The sequence below is a fragment of the Phalaenopsis equestris genome, unplaced genomic scaffold (assembly GCF_001263595.1).
Source record: "Phalaenopsis equestris unplaced genomic scaffold, ASM126359v1 Scaffold000840, whole genome shotgun sequence".
In the NCBI taxonomy this organism is placed as follows: Eukaryota; Viridiplantae; Streptophyta; class Magnoliopsida; order Asparagales; family Orchidaceae; genus Phalaenopsis; species Phalaenopsis equestris.
The window spans coordinates 132,498-155,251 of record NW_018165280.1 but is presented as its reverse complement, the minus strand read 5'-3'; the positions used below and the strand labels follow the sequence as shown (position 1 = coordinate 155,251).

Here is a 22,754-nt window from a genome sequence, read left to right as displayed (position 1 = left end):
GGTTTCTAAAATATCCACTGATTTCTATAGTTTTCTAGATATGATAATGAAATAAATAATTTCTTATCCATCTAAATTAAGTTGTATGCGGAATATGTTCATTTAAGAAAATTAATTGATTAATAGCAGCAATGACTTCGTAATCCTGTTTCAGCATCAGGTTATCAATCTGATTTGACCACTGCTGTTTAATGATATGATCGCTTTGGATCGAGATGTGTTTTAAACTTTGATTAACATCTCATTGCCACATTTTTCAGTATGACCAAACGGAGTATGATGCTTTGCTTTTGTCAACCTATTAGTTTCCTTGTTTAATTACCTTATATTGTTTTTGGGATTTGCTAAAGAAACAATTTTTTTTCAGCTTGACAGCGCTATGAGATCAATTTGATGCAGCCCTAGTTTACTAAATTCATTAAAACAACTTGTAACACCAATGGTTTTTTTTGAGCTCTTGAATTCTTTTACTGCTACATTTAGAGCCAGGATGTTCTAATTTTTTCTGTCAAACTCCCTGCTCCAAAATGATTTTATGCCATGCTTTTCTTTGACAAGTATGAAATTGCTTGTTTACTTGTGTTTATTGACTGGGGTTTTGAAGGATCTATCAATATCTTAGGTTTGAAAAGTTTGTGCATCTTAGTTCACTGATGGTATTCCTTTCTTTTTGCCGGTTTCTAGGAGACACTGGAAACACAATCAAGTCAGATATTTTGTTTGTGCAGCTATCCATTTTTCTGACCATATTTTGATAAAAAATGACCAGGTTGATAAACTTTATCCAATGCGATGTTGGTGAATTAAAACTATCTTGAATGTTTTAGCAAGATTAACATATCATTCATCTTAGTTCTTTATTATTGTTTCGACTAAATTGGAAATGTAATTGATTGTGTATGTTTGAGTTGAAATGGATTAGGCAACTAGTCATAAAATAGGGATAACTAAGTTGATGAGGTTGAGTAGAACTGACAGTGACCAAATTAAACTACCCCTAAATTATGATATCCTTGAATGTATTTCTAGATGGATAACTTGTACGTATTTTGATTTTTGATAAGATGAAGTTAAACATTTTAGACATGTAAATGTGGAATTAATATTTTATTCTAAATTGTTGTTGGTGATCATGGCACAGACTAGATATTCTTGCTAACTGCACTGTATTATCATTCTGTATTATTATCAGTTTTAAAATAAATTTATGACACTTATTTTTAACGATGTTAACTATGCAACTTAGATTATTCATTATAATTATTTCATGTAATAATGTTTATCATGATGGTCACACAAAGTTTGCTCATCTTGAGTTCACTAAATTGACCTTTATAAATCTAGAGTAGAAGAATTTGCAATTTTTTAAAATTTTTTCATTATTGCTTCATATTGTCAAGTTATTGATGTAAGCCTTTTGAATTTGGTCTCAAGTATGGTCAATTTGGGCATTTCATCTCATTCATTTTACTGTTGGTTGTTTTTACCTCGTACCATTAAGTATTTGCAGCTACAAATTTTTACAGATCTGCGATGATAGTTAAAACTTACTATCCCGGTGTGGTCATTGGTAATGTGAAGCTCGGACAGATAGGATAAGGAGGCTTCTACCAACTTGAGGGATAGATGATGGGGCTTAAGTGACTTGTTTATTTTATATATAATTGAAATTCATACTCTAATATTTAATGATAACATGCTGTTAGATCCCTTCAAATCATCATATAATTACAAATTTTAAATTGCATGGCAAACTCACACCATAATTACTTTCAAAATATTTTTATGAAAGCAAATTCCAGATGCAATCAATGTCTGCATTGTGGATGCAATTAAATACCCACTATATAGGGTCCTAATGCTGTACAAGGCTGGCTGATCATAAGAATTATTCTTTTAATAAATAGTTTAATCAACTTTTATGTTTCTTATTCTTTAATTTTTCATAGTTTTTTTATTTTTACTTTTTGCCGACGAGTTTTGAATATTAGGACTAATTTTATATAGACATATTTGATTAATTGAACGAATAATAGTATTTTTCATGTTTCTATTTGGGGTTCCACAGAATCCTTGCTTTGCATCAAGTAGTATTAAAGGACTCCTGTGATGAAAGATTGTGAAGGATGATTGATGAGATTGACATGGAATGGGAAATGGTCCAAAGGTGGCATGAAATGACTCGAGTTAGTCTAGTTTTGATTGAAAGACCTTGAAACGCCATTTAGAGCCTTATATTGACTATTATGCTACGATGGGTGTTGACGTACAGTTCAAAGCCTTTTGTGATCCTTGTTAGACCATAACATCACCTAGCCTAAATGAGGGACACTGGTATCAACGTCCTTATTTTGATAAGAGACGTCAATGAACTTGGAGATGTTCTATGTAGCGACGTCCAAAGAGGTGATGAAACCTATGAAAATTGAAGGCATGTACAAATGAATGATATGGTCTTGTGGAGTTGACCTTGTGACTTGGTAGGACGACAAATGAATCCATCAATCTACAAGCTTCTTGTAAGTTGCTTGATTAAAGCTCATTCATGGTCATTTGATTAACTAATTAATAAGTTTAAATACTTTTATAAATACTTAGTTGTTGCACGAACAAGCTTGAGCAATTTGTTCGTTGATTCATTTTTGATCTTGAACAACATTCTATAGACTCAAAGAACAAATTCTTTAAGAAGTTCAATTAAATCTTGATATAAACATTCATTAAAGCTTGATACTCGAAGAAGGCATCATAGGCAATGTGTGAACAAGCTTACCTCGATATCACAAGGCTTATTTATTAAGTTTGTTTAATTAAAATCTTATTTGCTTAGTTCAACAAACGTGTTTAAATAAAGCTTAATAAGGCTTATTTATTTTTTCAATTGAGTTCTCGTTTTAGACTTACTAATCACAATATGAACTAGTTAGATGTGTGCTCAAACTAAGCTTAAATAAGCTTTTCATAAATGAGCTTGAGCATGAACACTATCATAAAAATTTGAATTAAGCTTGACTGAGCTTGAACAAGCTTTTGGTAAACGAGCTCAAGCTCAAACATCCTTCTGATTGCTACCTTAGGACTTGGACAGTGATGGATGACGATCACATCACCATAAATCTAGAGGTGATGATACATAGTGACGAATCTTGGTAAAGATGAACTACACCAATGTCCGATTGACATTGTGGGATGGCTAAAACCATGAATTGAACCAACTATTGCACAAGTGTGGTACTTATGGCATATTTGGGCATTTATCTGATGGTGAAGTTGATGAAGCATCTACAGCAGTGAAATGGAAGAAAAATAAAAGATCATGATGATTTCCTTCCTCGCCTGATGTTCAACATCACCAATAACGACTCAGTGTGTTTTCACCAATCTTTAAAATGACAATTGTTTAATCCTACAACAAAGAGTCACTGGAATATATGTTGTTGATGATGCAAGAACAACAATGATGAGAATGCCAGGCGATAATGAATTTACTTCTGAAAGTGTCATTAGGGAGTTTAGGTTTGTTGATTTTGATTGTTTTATCATAGATGAATGGCCAGTTATTAATATATATTCTGCCATTTGCCAGAAAGGCAAAGGAAATGGACTATCATGACTTAAGGGCAGCGTTAAGCCTAATAGAAGTGGTAAAAAAAGTGATGTGCGTATTTGTACTTTATGGATTCATATATATTCTTTGATATCTAGGACCCTTGATATTTTACAAGTAGCAGCTGCTACATTAATCAAGGAAGCTATAGGCTATAATAATCAAGGATGCTATTGGCTATAGTAATCGAGGAAGCTGTGGCAGAGGAGACATGGATACTCAGGAGCTCAAGTGACTTGATAAGGAGCCCAAACATCAAACTTAGAAACACAAGATGGATCATTCGATGATGGATAAAAGAGGCTTGTATGATTTACAGGTTTACAAACAAAATTTTTAACATATTGATATTTCAATTAAGTTGGAAAAGCACTATTTTTACGGTGATTTGGTCATGGGGCATCTTCTAATGAATCGTTATTATGTGTCCACATAAAACATGCTTAAACCTAGAAGATTGGCAACAATGCTAACAAGATTGTTCTTCCTGCTAAAATGAATGTTTATAATGCTTACAGTTTTGCCAAGTTCTTCATGTATTTTCCTCCAAACGAATTATCATTTTAGGCAGAAAACTGGAGTTTTCATTAAATGGGGGGGATTGATGCAGTACATGACTGTCCCTATATAAGTTTTTTATTAATTGTTAGGTTTTTTTTTTCTTTTATTTTTCTCCAAAAATTTTTTTTTTGCCTTTAGTTGGCAGGGGGTTTTCTATAAATTAAATGAATTATTGTATTTAGACCATTTTTTACCAATTGAAAGAACAATTGTGTTTTTTTCTTTTATTCGGAGTCCTCACGTCACTCTGCATTTAGTCAAACCTTGTGATGTTTGTCATTTCACTCATTTCCCAAGCCGAGTAGACATTATCTATTCTACTTTGTACTTCAAGCCCATTTGCATGAGGTACTTGCCTTTTCAGATCTGTAAGAAAACGATAAAAAATGTTCTTGGTCTGTTATGCCTGTGAATTCTGGGTTTGTTTTTTGATTATCCATTTAAAGAGGAGAAAATAAGGTGAAAGATCATGGTGGGTAAAAATTTAAGGAAAATACTAATTTTTAATAGCTATATCAATGAAGTAATGGCCATTTTAAAATGATAATGATATAGATAATTGCAAGCGTTAGAAGTTATAAAAGATAGGGGCTCTCACTATAGTTGTTAGGAAAATTTATACCGTTTTAAGAAGTACATTGTTGAGCAATGCCTTCAGAAATAGTCAGTATACCAGAAATTACCAAGCTGTTTGTGCAATATTTGTTCAAACAGAATTTCATGTTTCCATTTTAACTAGTTCTATGAAATTTTGTTGACTTATATGTGGGATTTAAGGAATGAGCAAGGGGTTTAAGGTGGTAGCGTTTTATTGTAGCAACCTGGTGGTGTAACCTGAACCTCTAATGGTTTACTCCTATTCACATTGATAGTGAAAGAGTTGATTTGTACATAGTAAACGATGTTAGCTGACAAATTCACGTCAACTTTTCTCTGCGGAACTGGAAATCCTAATATTTAGTACGATAATAAGAGTTCATGTCAATGTGATCAGGTTGCATGCATCAGTTTAAAGGTTCTATCGTTTACTATTTTGAAGTTAATATCTTTATATATTGATACATTTTTTTAAATTTTTTTCATCTTAATCTATTTATTTAATTTTGGTAAATTTTTTATGACTTCATTTAAACTTTTCTTGTTTAGCATTTTATCTTCTGCCTTACTTATGCTATTCTAATATATTTCAGAGGCCACATGTTATGTACATCATTCTTCAGATATATATATTTTTTGTCTTTTTATGTTTGCTTATTGAAAATCCGCATAATATAAAAATACCGAAGCTTTTCTCAGCCTTATTTGATTTAATGAAAAAAATATGTTTTGTAGATAGTTGTTTATTAGCTTCTCACTATGACTTCAAGTGATTTTAGGTTCCTAAAGCTGCTTTTGAAGTCAAAGATCTTAGGCTGGAGATGTCAACAAGTTCTGGTTCAACTCCTTTGCTCAGTATCAAGCTTTACCTTATCCCTTTGCATGTCCAAATATGGGATTCAAAGACCAGTTTTGATCAGTGGGAATGCTCAGCTAGTGCTGAAAATAGTTGTGCTCCTTTCATTTGTGAAGATATGTCTGTTTCTTCCGAGTTGTGTCATGATAAGTGAGTTTATCTTCTTCATACTCTATGAATCTTAAATTGCTTCGGTATTCATTGCAGGAAATGTTTTTTTGTCGCTTGGTTGTTAATCAAGCTTTTTGTACTGCTACATGAAGATGCTGAAATATTTTATTTTATGAGTGCTTACCTCAAATAGCTTTGAATAGTCATCATCACTCGGATCAATATATCATTGGCAGACTACTTGTGATTTTATAAAATTGACCTTAATCTTTATGATGTTTATGTATATACTATGTTTATAGTGCAGATAATTTTAATAATGCGATTGTGGAAGGTTAGAATTATCACATATATATTCATTCTTGCTGAGTGCTTAAGTTGTTTTTAACTCCATTTTATGCTTATTTTTATCCCTCGTAATGAATATGCTGAAATTTACTTCATTGGATAATTTAGTGAACTTACTTTGATACCTTGGCTGAAAACTGTTACCAGAATAATGACAACTTCCAGACGTGGTTTTCTCTGCTGGTAGTTTCATATGATATTAGATGCCAAACGTTTTGTTTTGCTTGAAAAACATGTAGTGATTCTTTGTTTTGCGGTAACTCCGTTTTCCACTTATGGAGCTATAGCCTTTTTCTGATTTCAGGGAACAGGGAATCCAAATCAAGAATTTGGATATGAGATGTGGGGATACCACCATAAAATTATGTGAAAGTCTGTTCGTAAAGACTAAACTGAGATCCGATGCCTTTGCTGAGACTGGTTCAAGTAGAAGTTCTGGAAATGATCTTGAGTCAGCTAAACTATCCCAAAACAATAACTTGTCTTCTATGTTGAAGAAGCAGATAATTTTATTCCCGGACAAGGTCTGCAAGTTGTTATTATTTTTATTTCCAATTCCTTTTTACTAGCAAATTCTACTTGATTTAAAAGATAATTTTAAATTTACCTTAGAATTTTAATTTGGATAGTTTTGAAGCTATGAGTATTAAATTAGCTTGAATTCCATTACACTTGATTTTATTTTTCTGAAGATGTTAGTCATCTCCATGAGACGCTTGGCTCAGTGGAATGCAGTTATTTATTTGATGATATATCTGATAGCTTCTTTGATTGGTTGCATATGGAATATTTTTTTATGGCTCTGCAGATTTTTTTAAAATTATACCAAGGGGTCTCTTTGGGGCAGCAACAGCTTATTAATAAGTTGCCGCTCGACAGCTGTAGCAGGAAGTTGCTGCGGATCAACTGACTGTCTGTTTGTTTTTTGCAGTTTCAAAATAACTGTGCTGCAGCTGTTTCTGGACAAATGATTATTCTGCCTTTGCACTGTAATGCTGTTTACAACCAAACTGTCAATACTAGTACATTCCGTACTTAAACAAATATCTAGTGTAGAACATTACAAAATAAAAATCGCATGACTACCAAAATTACAAAATAACTATTAAAATAACAATTAATAATATTATAATATTATTTTTAAAATGCAGATGATGTCTGTTATGAGATAAACCATCCTTTAGAGAAACTCTCTACCCAGGAGAATCTGTAAAACTGTCTCATGTAGCAATGTGGCTGCCGCGAAGTAAGTAGAGAACATTATAGACCGCAATAGCAGTGCAATGTTTTGGAGGTACCAGAAATCCTTGAACTTATCTTTTCTGAAGTCTTAGAAGCACACACCCTTAGATATAACACTAATAAAAATTAATATAAGTAATTAATTGAACTTTTATGCCCTTGTGAGGTTTTAGAGAACACAATATATAAACCACAAAATCTGTCACCATAAGAAGACAACAGACCTCATAAAATGAGGGTCTTGCTTGCCTTTAACCCACGTAATACCAAATTAGTCTGTGTCACTTATGCATATCACAAAAAAAAGAAAAACCATTCTGAAGAACTTAAAAAACCATAACATTGAAAAAGGAGGGGAACTTGGTTGCCTTTATTAAGATTTCATATGTGACGCCAACCAATAACGACATACAGACCATCTAGAAGAACCTATAAGGTTGGAAGTTTCATCATTGACCTCCAAAACCCAAAAGAAAAAAATAAATGCAATATTTAGGATACATATATTACCTACGGTTGGCTCATCAACCATCAAAGTGAGAAAATATACACACATAAGAAAAATAAGTATACATTACTTGCATTAAAAACTGATATTGTAAATATCAAATACATAAGAGACAGAACTATATATGACTTGTATAAAATATTGATACAATAAACAATAAATATTTTCAACACATATTACAAAAAAAATAAATAAAAACTAAACGTTCTCTTCAATCACCCTCCAATTATAGGATCCATAATTCGTTTCCTTAACTCTGTCATCTCACTTGCACCTTTCCCATCTTGAGTGCATGTCTCGGGCACATCAATTTCGGCCTGTGACAAAGATTGTCTAAGCCGATATTCATATGCCTCAGCAGGGACCTGTGAATGATCTTCATCCGTTTTATAGAAACCAATATCGTTGTGGGAATGATACTGCCGAATATAGTTGTAAAGAGCAATCGTGGCGATCACAATCTACACTTATTTGGGAAACAAATATGTTAACATATGACAAAGTATGACCCATTTCTTCTTTCAAAATTCAAACGCCCTTTCAATGACACCGCGTAAGGAGTGTTTCTTATTGAACATTTATTTTTTGTCCCGCGTGACATTGCTTGCTCTCTCAAAGTCAGGTATGTGATCTCTCGTATCAGGACAGAGCTTCAGATACCCTCGTTTTAACAAATATCTAATATCGACCAAATAATATTTACCTGATATGAATACAATGGTTAGTGTTGAAGCAAAAAGAAATGATGTGACTAATTCAGTCTCAAGCAAACTTGTGGGTGGATAAAGGAAGTTGTATTTCTTATTCCGTGTTGTAAATTTGAAAATACGACGGTCATGTGCATTACCCTTTCAACCGACCATGACAAAGTGAAGTACATGTTGAAGTCGACCTCCTTTAGACAAAGGACACAATAATTTTTTTGTATTTTTATCCCATATTGTAGATGAGTTGGCCTCTTTTATCTTAACTATTGTAGTATTAGCATGAAAAAAATTAATCAACATAAATTTTTGCTCCAAGAAAAATATGAATGCCACAATATCATCACTAATGTCGCTCCACACCACACCACAACACCATTTGCACATCACCATTACCACCACCTCTCACACCAACACCTCCACACATCAACACATTTACCACACCACGACCACCACCTCCACACACCAACACATCCACAACATCACCACCTCCTCACACCAACCACCGTACACCACCTCCACACACCAATCACCCTACATCACCTCCACACACCAACCACCCTACATCACCTCCACACACCAGCCACCCTACACCACCACCTCCACACACCAACACATCCACCAACACAAACACAACCACCAACTCCACACACCAACCACCTTACAACACCACCTCCACCTCCACACACCAACACATCCACAACACCACCAACACAAATGCATCCACACACCAACAACTCCACACACAACATCACTACGACCACCTCCACAAACAAACAACGCAACACACCAACACATCAACAACATCACTGCCATCAACTCCACACACCAACATATGACTCCTATACGTTTCACGTAATCATTTTTTTTCCAAGTCACTGCACGTGCAATAAACATCACCATATATATTCAACTCACAACAAGAACATAATAGAGCAAACAGAAAATCATAATCTAACATCAACCAGAAAACACCCCTTGCTTCCAAGTCATTTCACTTGCAAACACCACCACATATTTTCGACCAACATCAAGAACATAAAAGAGCAAACAGAAAACCGAATTCTAACATCAACCGAAAACAATCATCTATTTCTAAGTCATTGCACGTGGAATTCCAAAAAATCCCAAAATCCAAAATCAACCAAAAACCATCGAAGGATACGAGCATAGAGAACTCACGAATGTCTCAACCGCATAAGCATTTGCAAAATAAAAACCATAATATTCATGCTAAGATAGAGAGTACCGAAACAGAAGCGGAGCAAATGATAAAAAACATAGCCGAAGAGCAGAGAGAGGAGAGTTAGAGGAGAGAACATTGCAACAATTAATCCAGAGATGTGAGAGAGAATTAGGCAACATCTTTTTTGTATGAATCGCAAGTGAAAAGGGAGTTAAGGCAAGAATCGCGAAAGAAGCAACCTTGTGAGGATCGTGAGAGATAGAGATGTTAGGGCAAGACTTGTGAGAGAGAAAGAGACAATGAGATAACACGAAGGTAGCTCCACCACAACATAATGAAGGAACGCGGGTCGCGAGGTCGAACCTGTTGCCGCTTTTCCTCCCAACTAATCTCGAGAAGCAGCCACTCTGTACTTTCCAAACGACAGACCTAGCGTTCAGAAGCCGCATCGCGACAAGTAATCCACTCGAAATAGGCACTAAATGATTGCACACTGTAGACCCATCCTTGGAAGTGGCTGTGGTCACTAGATGTCTCGAATGCTCTTCCATATCATTAGATTTAATGATATAGGAAAAACAATATCCCAAAGAACATTAGAACATAAGAAAACTCTTGAAGAGGACTTGGAGGAGAGAAACCACTTGTACGTATATGTCTCCGTCGGCTTTGCTTCGCAGAACTTCAGTTGCTAGATGTTTCCATGTGCAAGCTTTTTGGGCCTTGTAAATTATATATACATCATATAATCATACAATATAGTTTATTTAAAAAGCTTGAGTAAAATGATAGATTTTCTGGACAATGGATGTTGGGCTCTTCGGGCATTTGATACCAGGTGCCCACTTTTCAAATTCTTATGCTATATGACTAGCTCATGATGTGGCTGCAGATGCCATGACTGAGATAGTGGAGACTATGCATGAGAAAGCGAAGAAATATTGAAAGGCTTTGTGCAAGGCACTTTAAATGAACTGAAATGGATGTAGTTTTATTTTTTGAAGCTCTTAAGGTCGTTGATTCTTAGTTTTTGGAAAATACATATTTTTAGTAGTCTAGCAAATGCTTATCATGCTCCTGTTGACATAAATTTTGATAGTATTTGATAACTTTGCTAGTGTGCCTAGTCTTTTTACCGCAACATGTTATGGTCCCTATTGCCTTCTTCAATGATTGGAATGATTCCAGGTGAATGCACTTGTCCTGCGATAAGGACTTTTATGCTATTATGAGAGCTTTTAGTCATTTGAGTTATTACCTGCTGCAGAATGAGTTTACTCTTTACACTGACTATGAGACATTGAGATTCTTGAGCAGTCAGAGTAGGCTGAAGGGTTTGCAGATCTCTTAAGTGGAGTTCCTTTATTTTATTTTGTTTAAGCAAAATGATGGCAGACAAAATAAGGCAACTGACCCATTGAGCCATCATCACATACTAATCACTACTATTCTCTGCGCTCTTAGTCATTGAAGTTATTATCTAGCTGGAGAATGAGTTTACTCTTTACATTGACTATGAGACATTGAGATTCTTGAACAGTTAGAGCAAGCTGAAGGGTATGCATATCTCCTAAGTGTTCCTTTGTTTTATTTTGCGTTCGAGCAAAAGCAGAAAATCAGAATAGGCAGTTGACATATTGAGCCATCATCACGTTCTGATCACTACCATTCAATCGAAGGTAGTTGGCTTCAAAGTGTTAAAGGATTTATATGCAACTAATGAAGACTTTCAAAAGATTTTGATTTTTTAGGACAAACTTAATGAACAATATCACAGGTCAGATGATTATCTATTCTTCCAGAATAAGTTGTGCAGTTCGAGAAGTTCATTGAGGGAGTTTTTTTATAGGAGTGTCACAATGGATGAATGATAAGATATTTTGGTAGAGGCAAGGCTCTTTCATTGGTGAAAGAAAATTTTTATTGGCCTTGATTGGTAGAGGATGCAGATAATCATGTCAAGCATTGCGGGGTATGCCATCTAGCTATGCCTTAGGGGCAAAATAGCCGTGCGTGTTCCAGAGATGCCTTATGTGGATTTGAGCATGGACTTCGATATGTGTCCCCCACGACAACAACAGAGCAATGATTCAGTTATGATGGTTGTGAATCGCTTCTTCAAGATAACACTTTTTGTACCTTATCACAAGACAATACTTCACATATTGCAGATTTATATTTTGGAGAGAGAATTCATCATTGTGGAGTACCTCAGACTATCACTTTAGACGAAGATGTGAAATTTCTGAGTTAATTAGAAGTTCTAGTTCAGTTTAGCAACACATCCACAGATAAATGGACAAAAAAGTGATGAATTGTAATTTTAAAAATATTCTCAATTGTTTTTTGAGAAATTATATTAGATAGTGAGATTTAGTTCTTAGATTCAGTTCTTACAACAAATCGACTTGTCGGTCCTTATGTCACAGACCTTTTGAGATTATATCTAAGTGAAACCTCTCACATTTTCTTCATTAACTTGTTAAAATTATTGCCTATTCTTCATACTATTGAACTTAGTACTAATGTAGAGGCCAAACCAAGAGAGGTTCGAACTTTATTTGAACATGTTTGAAGGAAGTTGTTGAGCAGAATACCTAGTTTCAGAGGCAAACAAATAAATTCAGGAAAGTTATGATCCCTAAAGAAGGTGATATTATGTGGGTTAGATTGTAGAAAAGCTTTTCTGTTGTTTTTTTTTTCAAAGCTTAGGACTAGAGTTGACTGTCCATTTAGGGCTGTTAAGAATACAATGCATACAAGATTGATATGCCGTGAGACTACAATATTTTTGCTATCTTTAATATCACCGACTTGTCACTATATTACAAGGATCAATATATTTTTATAGAAGACAGTTTGTTTTATTTGGGGAGAGTAACGTGAGAGCATCTCTATGCGGGAGGGATGGGCTTTCTTGTCCCGTGAGATGGTTAGGGGGAAAATTCTCTCAAATTGATTATTACGAGCTTTGTTGGGCTTATACTTACCTTACTTTGAGTTATAATTAGGGTTTTATTTCTTTGCTATTATAGATATGTGACTTAGAATATGGTTATGAATTTCTTGGTTTTATCATATTAGAGATTTGTTTCTTTGGATTTCTAATATTTGAAGACCTGTGGCCTATTCTTATTTAATTGTCGAGTTTGTATCTTGAAGAGAATTGGTAGTGAAACCATCTGACTTTCGTACATTGCTGCCCTAGTCGTTGACTGCACCCCTTGCTATTTTTTCTCCACGATAGCAGTTGTCATTAGTTTTCCCGCTACAATTCTTGTCGATCTCTTAGATTTCTTTCGTCGCTATCCTATAAACATCCCTACTGCTAGAATCGATCCCCATACACCTATTAGAAACTTTAGAACGACGTCATTTCGTATTAGGCTAAATCCTAATTTTAAATACTAACACTAACCCTAAATTTCAAAATCTAATATTTTTACCTTCGCCAAAATCCGTCTCTACAACTATCATCTAAACCTAAACCCTTGGCCAACCTTAGATCCATTATCTTCCCCTGGCCAAAATCCAAAAGTGAGAATTCAACATGCATCGAAGGATAAAACCCTTTGAGAGGTGTTTAAGAATGTAGAATGAATGATCTGCAGTGAAAATTCCTTGAATTACAATATAGGCTTGTTAATTTAAAAAAAAAAAAAACCAACACGAAAATGTCATTCATATTTACAACGGTGACCACTTAGGATGGATATTATGATTAAAACTTTTTTCACTGAGAAGTCTCAAGAAGCGAAGAGCCGATGACACATTGGTTTGAGTTTGAGTATAAGAGAGAGTGATTTTGAAGTGAATGCTGATCTATTAGATTTTAATGATTTTATGGATATAAACAAATTCACCGAGTGGGCCTTCATATAGTGTTTCATGTCTTTGAATGCAATTACATTTCTCCTGATAGAAATGTGAAGTTAGCTGCTATCAAGTTTTAGAAGGGCGCTTCTCTATGGTAGGAGAACCTGATGAGCTTGCATCAATGTGAGGAATAAAACTAGATCACAACCTTGTTCAAGATGAAAATAGACATGCAGCACAAGCATTTCTAGCACATTTCAAACAAAATATGCTGATGAGCCTTCACTACTTATAGTTGTACCTATTAGTAGAAGAGAACACCGTTGAGTATGAATAACTTATGATGAAGTGTGAGTTGGTGGAGTCAGAGGAGAACACTATAGACTGATGTCTTGAAGGATTGAGACTATTCATTGGTAATGTGGTTCACTTACAACTCTATTGATCTTAACAAGATGTCCAAACCCTAGTCTCGAAGATGATGGAGGAGCATAGTAGCATCATATTCGCTCCATATTTTAAATTGATTTTGAAATAGAGTCGGGCAACAAAAGCACACCGTCCAAAGTGCTTAGACTTGTGCTCCATGAGGAGAAGCCAACACGAGGAAAAAAATAATGTTCAGACCATCACCCTTAAGGCATTTTCATTGAGGATGTATTTAATTGTCATGAATATGGATATCCAATTGCCTAAGAATGAGAGTGATTTTTTCTACAGAGCAGGGTGCAGTGGAAGAATTAAATAATTGACACTCTTGAGATGAGAATGGGGAGGAATATCCGCTATCCTTAGATGGGAGTGAGATGCTTGTGGTTTGACAACTTCTTTATATTGAACCTAAGTGGGAGAATAGAGACTCAGGCATAGTATCTTACGTTCTTGTTACATGGTGTAGAAAATGTGTGCAACCTTAGTATAAATACAGACAGTTATGGGAATTTGGTGTCTACATAGACGATAAACAAATTGAGCGTCATTAACCAAAAGTATTTCCAACTATATTCCTTGACTTGGTTGAAGAAGGGGAATGCGATCAGTGTTCACAAGAGGTGTCTGATAGAGCTTTCCATTAGAGACGAGATACATGATCATGTATGATGTGATATCGTGCCGATGGTTGCATGCCACATTCAACTGGGTCGATTGTGGTAGCATAATATGGGTACATTTCAAGATGATCATAAAAATACCTACTAATTTATTAAGGATTGGAAAGTTATTGCTCTTTTTTCGTTGAAGTAGTTATCGATTATGAGTAATTGAACAGAGATGAAACTGTATAATGCCTCATGTGACATTTCTATAGGCTATGATAGAGGTGCCAGTGGGATTGAGCTTGGAAGGCATTGAGACAGAGGAGCAGATACTTGAATTAATGCTGCCCTTAGAGGAGGAGTTTCAGGATATTTTTTCTGATAGCTTATCATATGGATTGGCACCCTTGTGTGAGATTTAACATGCTATTGATTTGATTCCAGGATGAATGCTCTCCAACTGTTTAGTTTATCAGACTCGACTAACAGAGTATGCAGAGCAATCAAAATAGGTTGAGAATTTGATAGTTTGGGATTAGTTGTGAGAGTACCAATCCATATGCTATATCATCATTTACTTTTTCCAAAAAAGATGGATCGTGATGTATGCACATTAATTGTAGGGTAGCAAGATAACTATTAAGTGCCGGTTTCTGATTTTGAGATTGAATGATTTGTTGGATCAATATATTGAGCTATTATATTTTCATAGATAGATCTGTGCAGTGAACGCCCTCAGATTTAGATGAGTCCTCAGGATGAGTGGAAGTCTTCCTTCTAGACATGGGATGTATTTTATGAGTGGAAAGTCATGCATTTTGGCTTGTCCAATGCCCGAAGCACTTTCATGAGACCGATAAACCATGTTTTTCGAGCCTTCACTAGAAAATTTGTGGTTGTGCGTTTTGGTGATATTTTATTTTACAGTCGCACAGAGAAGGATTATTTCTTACACCCACACGTCTTTAGAGCTTTGTGGACAAAGTAGTTTTATGGCTTTTTTTGTTTAGTATCATTATGACCTTTGTTTTGTTCAGTATGTATGTATTTTTAACTTTCTGAAATGATAAATTTTTATAAAGAATTTTGCAGAGTATATTGCCAAGTTTCTATTCGGTATTTTAAATAAATTTGGGCTTCTTTGTAGTATCTATGTGTGCATCACGTTGTGGTATTTATTAGTGATACACATTTGAATGATAAAAAGAGCTGTGTGTGGCAACACTTCTACCTTCCCTCTTTTTTTTCCTGGGGCTCGTCTCTTTTCTGCTGATATTTACTTATTAGCACTTTGCTGTTTCCATCTCTACACCATAGAGATATTGATTGAAAAAATCTATTCTAAGATACACTTCTCTCGCTCTTAATTCTTATGTTTTCTATTGCATATATCATATTTAGTTACTTTAGTTTTGTTGTCTGGTTTTCATTATGCTGCAAGCCTTTGTTTCGAAGTTCTTATTTAAGTTTACAAAGATGTTCAGAGGTTTCTTATTGTTCAATACTTTCCGTTTAAGTCCATTTATAGTAATTATTAGACCCTTGGGAATGAGGCTCTCATGGACAGTTTGCTTGCTAATTTTATTGCTAATTGCTTATAAAGGGTGTTATCTTTGGAAGGTTAATTTCAGGTTGCCAAAGCTTAACTTGAGATTCGTGCATCTGAGTCAAGGACTTCTTTCTGAGAGTAATGTTATGGGCATCCATCTTAGAAGTAACAAGTCTCAGGTGTTGGAGGATTCTGGGGATATGACATCTCACCTTGATATTCAAACTGATATGACTGAAATTCATGTATGTTTCTTTCTAAATATTCGTTGACTTTCATTGCTCTTCAATCTGGTCTTTAATGATGTTTATGTTGTCATTCCAGGTCCTCAAAGAAGTTGATAGTTCTATCTTGGAGATTCTTAAAGTTGTTCTTACAGCTTCGGTTGATGTTCCAATGCAGGTATGCTCTTTGATCACTAATAAGATACTGAAACAGGCCATCATATGTATATGCTTTGGGTCCCTACTTTCAGAATGCTTGCGGATGAAACTGTGCTTATTTGGGTATCAAGTTCTGTCGTATACTTTATGTTATTTTGCTTGCATGATTTTGTTATATGTGCAGCTTGCCTCCATTTTACCTCCTAACAATCCAATCTGGGCTATCTATTTTGTCACGACATATGGATGCTAATTTTTAAGGTCAAAGTATGCTCTGACATTCAGAATGGCTTGGTCTAGTTTGGATTTATTTGGGACACTCATGCATATCTATCATTATTATGAGCTTAGTCTGGGCGATCGAGCTAGTTTGAGAAAGGAGTGACATGTATATGCATAAATGTATGCTGCATACACATGTATGCATATATGAAGAAACTTTGTGTTTTGATATGAATGTAAACACCCTTTCTAGTTCCTGTCTGCTTGCCCATGTGCTTTAAAAACCTCCAGAATGAGGCGTTCCTTTTGAAACCACCATCTATTGAACTTTGTCTCTATTACTATCCATGCTTATAGATCCCAATATCTAATAGAAAGCATTTGCAAATACGTAAGTAGGTCCAATCCATTCTTAATCGGTAAAACAGGAGGCATGACTGTTAAGGTCGTCATCTGTAGCACTAATATATATAGTAAGTGTTGGTGCAGGTTTTTATTTTTTGTGGTTACCATCCTTTCCTAAACTTTTTTGTGGATACTTTTCCACTCACCGACTGGTTCCGGTGAAGAGCAGCCTACACTAGTTTTTTAAGTCGCAGGCTTTCACTTATTATTGAAGTTGCATCAAATCTCTAATGTAGCCGTATTTTCTACCAGTGTCATTAGAAGCCTTCTTATCTTTCACTCTCTGCAGATTTTTATTTATTTTTATGCTTGCAGCTGCCTCAACCAATTAGATCTGAGATCGATCTTAAGCTTGGTGGGACCCAGTGCAATCTTGTTGTAAACAGACTGAAGCCTTGGTTAAGTGTTGATTTATCAAAAAAGAAAGAAAGGGTTGTCCATGCTGATCAGGAAGAGTTTCAGAAAAACAAAAATGCGGCTATCATGTGGACATTTACTGTTTCTGCACCAGAGATGACTGTTGTGCTTTACAGTCTGAATGATGTACCACTCTATTATGTAAGTAATGTAGTTTTATTTCATATAAACCATCTTTATGTATTTCTATAATTAACGCTCACCACTAAAAAAGAATAAATAAATAAATAAGATAATAAAGAAATTGTAGGACCTTTTTTTAGAATTTATTTTTATTGTTTCATCTCGCAAAGTGATCAACCAGCTTTGCTGATTAGGTCTGCTTTGATAAAATGCTCCCCTTTAACTATTGAATCTTTAGATTCTCTTATTCTTATTACTATTTTAATCTTTCTCCTCAGCTCATCCTCTTCTCTTTTCTGTAAAATTATATCCTTATTCAACACTGGCATTAACGCCAACATTGGACAATATGTAGCAGTATTGGCTTTATGCCAGTGATTAATATGAAATGAATATAGAGAAAAGTAGAAGCATTAATTAAAATGGCATCATATGAGGTTTGCTATGAGCCTCACCTCAACGTTATTTTGAAAAAAATCACAAGGATGCTTACGTCTGAAAGGGTACTACGTGACACTCATACTTCACATAATCTAAGGCCAACCCCATCTCAATTTTAGTGAGACATGCATAATTTGATCTAGTTTTTTTCTTAAAATACATATTGAAGAATTTTGCGAAATTTATTTGGCTCAATAATAAATTACACCCTACTATATGTAATAGAGTGGCCTGCATACCTGTTTACGAAATAGAAAATTGGAAACCATTTAAATTAGAATTCCCAAGTTTGAAATTTAATTTATCATGGCTGATCATCAATAGTATTTTGTTGAGAATATCCACAATCTGAAGTGCTGTTGAAACATAACTTAGTTGAACTATTATGCTATTAACTGTTTTGAGATGAAGTGTCATTCAATCTCGATGTTTTTTGTTCTGCCATGGTGCACATGATTTTTGGCTATATAATAGTTGCCTGATTGTCATTGAACATCTTAATTTTATCCTTTTTCACAACCTTAAGTTTTCTTAATAGCATTTGAAGCCTCATTTCCTCACATATCTTTAGTACAAGAGCACAATATTCAGATTCTGCATTACTCTGAGAAGCAACATCTTAGTTTTTTGCTTCTTCAAGTGATGAGATTGCCCCAGATTATGAAAAGTGCTCGGCGTTTGATTTCCTATTAGTTATCTCTCTTGCTCAGCTAGCATCTGTGTATATCTCAATTTCATGATTTTTAGATCTTTTGAAGAACAAATCATATCCATGAGTCATTTTCAAGCTTCTCAAAATTAAGCTCACTGCTTCTAAATGATCCTTAGATTATTTATGTGTTGGCTCACTACACTAGTATGCAATGTCATGTCTTGTGTGTGATAGGTAGATTACTTTGCCCGCAAGTCTTTGATATATTCCTTTGCCAATTTGGTTACTTACTTTACTTATGTTTAGTTTTTTATTATAATTCATGGGTGTGCCAATAGATTTATACCCAAGCTTGTCAGTTTTACTTAACAAGTCTAAGATTTACTTTCTTCAGGATATGACAATTTCATCTTTAATCCGAGCCACTTCCATTCTGAGATAGTATCAGAGAGGCCTGAGATCATTAATCTCAAATTCTGTTGCAAATAATTTTTTTTGGTTTTATATTTTTTTTCTGAATCATTACCTGTCAAGCTAATATCATCTACTTCTACTATGAGAACAATAATTTTACCTATAGGATTGAATTTAATAAAGATTGTATATCATCCTGCATTGATGATATCAATTTGTAATCATGGTTTTAGCAAACCTGTCAAACCAAATAATTCGAGATTGCTTAATGCCATATTTGGACTTCTTCAACTTGCAAACCAACATATTGTTTGATGTATTTTTCAAGCTTGATTGTATAGTCCTGTTGACTTTTTCATCAAGGTCCCCATCCAAGAAAATACCTTTGATTTCATATTGGTATAAAGATCAATCTTGATTTACTGCAAGAGAGAGTAGAATCCAGACAATTTTAAGCTTGCCATTAGGCGCGAAGGTTTTTTGTTAGATAATCTCATGTGGCTGTGTGTGGCTCTTGACTATTAGTCTAGCTTTGAATCTCTCTACACTGTCATTTCCTTTGTGTTTGATTGTGATTATTCATTTGTTCTCTCCAAAATATTTTCCATGAGATAACTCTGTAAGTTTCCATGTGTTATTATTTTCTAGAGCCCAAATCTCTTAACTGTATGTTTTATGCTGGAACTTTTAGAGCCTTTTGGATAGAGTTGAGAACCTGCACACTATAAAAATTTGTCACAAAAAATTTATAAGATAACAACTTCTTATTAGCTACATATCTTTTGATTGGATGACCAATGCACCTTCAAACACCTTTCATTTGTGCAATTAATTGATTAGAGTCATTAATCAAGGGTACAAGAGAGTCATGAGATGGGGAATACATACCATTATGATTATCAGATGTAGGAGGGCTTGGTTCCGGTTCTTGGCAGTCTTGGGTTTACAAGATGTTCTCTACACGCTCAATAATTTTTCTTCTTGTATAGACGCAAGTCCTATTCATTGGTGTAAAGTTGAGGCGGAGTAGGGACAATTATGACTATTTCAGTGACAAAGTTTGATTCTTCAAGTGGAGTTGACTGAGTGATAGTATGTTCAACTGGTTGAGTGGTAGAATTTCACTCAGTTGAAGGCAAAATAGCCCGAGTCTCTTGAAGAAGGTCCGAAATTTGATATTCCTACGAGTTCTCTTGCTAAATTATGGATTTGGGAAAGTACGATTGATTCTCAAGTACTATGAAATCCTTAGAGTTGTATGATTTTGTAGTGATTAGAGAATGTCATTTGTATTCTTTTTGATTGAAGGAGTAACCCAAGAAGATGCATTTGAGAGATTTGAGATTAAGTTTGGTGCAATGTTCTTGGTGGATGCAAACAAATAGAAAACAAGTGAAAACCTTCTATATGAAGCCAAAAAAAAGAGAGCGGATATTTTGATTGGATTCCAAGAGAACATTAAAAGAAATTTGAAATTTTAGGACTCAAGTAGGCATCCTATTAATGAGATATGTGGGTGTAATTATGAATTTTTCTCAAAATTGTTTAGGCATATGATTATAGAACATAATGACATGGGCCACCTCAAGTAAGTGTCTATCATTTCTCTCATTGATCTTATTTTGTTGAGGAGCACCCATACAGAAACTTATATGAGTGATATTATGCTTGAAAAGAAAAGGACTAAGAATGAAATTGAAACATTCTTTAACATTATTTGTTTTAAGAATTTGAACTTCGCTTTGGATTTGAGTGAAGATCAAGAAATAAAAGGATTGAAATATGATGTTTCAGATTTTTATTTTAAAAGGAATGCCCACATTCTTCTTGTATGATCATCCATGAATGATACAAACCATTGTGCTGTTTTTTGTATGAGCGAGTCACATAAGCTATTCCATTTGTATTTTTACTTGTGGCGGACTCCATATATCACTGTGAATTATAGAAAAATAATGTGAACGCTTGTAATTGCAGTTTAGAGTATACATGTGTTATGCTTTGTAAGCTAGCAAGTTTTACATTGATATAGATTATAATTTTTAATGTTAAATAAATATGGAAATATCTTTTCAATATATAAAAAATTTTGATGAACAAACCGACAATGATTTAATATGTCTTGACTTTCAACTAGAACAGACTTAGAATTGAAAACTAGATTGACAAAATTTGAACTAGACCCAGAAATCAACTTGGCGGATGAACTTGTGTACCAATGATTTAACACGTCTCTCTGTTACCTGTTTACTTATCACCCACACAGAAGGCCCACAGGGTGTGTCCTAGAATTGGAGAAGAAACGCTTGCAGCTTATGTGGCATGGGAGTTCCAACAACAAATGGCTGCGCAATATTGCTTGGGAAAACGTTTGCCAGCCCAATATTAGGGCGGGCTTGGGTTCCGTGCCCCTTCTAATTCATGCCAGACTTGTGTGGGACTACATGACCAATAGAGGTTCGTTGCGACACAAATTTTTGGAAGGTAGATGTGGGGACGACTTGGAGCCCCTATGACCAAAGGAAAATATGTTGAGATTTTCATACCTTTTTTATACTGTTTTTAATGATATTGCACTTTAAAGAAAGATATTTTTGATGTTTTGTTGCAGGAATGATGAATTATGGTTAATGGAGCAAAAAGATGCAAAAAAGAGCGAATTTGGAGCAAAAAAGACCAAAATGTGGAGAATTGCGCTAGGGCGCCGACGGCGCCATCGAGGCCGCCGAAGGCGAGCTTTTCCCGAGACTACAAGACAAATTCTCCAGAAGACCGCCGACGACGCCATCGAGGCCGCCGACGGAGGGATCAACGGTTATGTGACATGTACAATGGATAACGCCGAATTTTGGAGTGCGTAAGCAACTCTTGGGAAAACTCATCCACATCTTTAAAGAGAACATTTTGGCCGAAAATAGTAAGCTTGATAGAGAGATTTTTGGAGTCCTGGAGGTTAGAAAGTATCCATTAGTGCGTGTATGCCTGGACCAAAGGGTAAAAGATAGGTATGCTCATATTTGACACAATATCAATTGAACTAATTTATTTTATCCATTCACTATAATTTCTTGGCAAGAAGAAGGATACTTTCTTATATATTGAATATCACAATTAAACGTTATTTTCTATAATTAGTTATTATCCAAATTATCTACTTCAATTGCCTATCAGTGACAGATAAACAACTTGAACATCGTTGTAGTTGAAGTATTACTTTTTATTAAATCTTAGTCCGTAGTATTCTATTTCTCCCTGTGGGATCGATATCTAGGACTCCATTAGAGCCCTATATTACTTGAGCGATACGTATACTTGCGTTGACAAATTCGACTTTAACATTATTGCATATTATATCTATACATCTTTATTAAATCAAACATATATATATAAAGTCGCAGTCAAGTTTTTGGCATTGTTGCTGGAATTTAATTCTTCTAGTAGCGTCATCAAATTCTTGTAATTGTTGATTTACAAAAAAAGGTCGGTCACCCTACACCACCAAACTGTCTTAGGGTTTGTTTGGGGCAGCTGCAGCTTTTCAGCTTTTCAGCTGTAGCCGTGCCGCCCTAAGCAGC

General features: G+C 34.8%; 1 protein-coding gene across 3 annotated transcripts in view; it reads left to right on the top strand.

Annotated features, from left to right (window-relative positions):
- LOC110031776 (protein SABRE) overlaps positions 1-22,754 on the top strand; it is a 142,097-nt gene that overhangs the window by 21,727 nt on the left and 97,616 nt on the right. For 2 of the 3 annotated variants that reach the window (XM_020735171.1, XM_020735173.1), the window contains exons 4-8: positions 5,545-5,771; positions 6,385-6,604; positions 16,194-16,367; positions 16,447-16,524; positions 17,448-17,690. In XM_020735171.1, coding sequence (XP_020590830.1) covers positions 5,545-5,771; positions 6,385-6,604; positions 16,194-16,367; positions 16,447-16,524; positions 17,448-17,690 — 942 coding nt within the window. Of the gene's footprint in view, positions 1-5,544; positions 5,772-6,367; positions 6,605-16,193; positions 16,368-16,446; positions 16,525-17,447; positions 17,691-22,754 lie in introns of those variants that run through there. The other variant, XM_020735172.1, reaches the window with a different exon arrangement.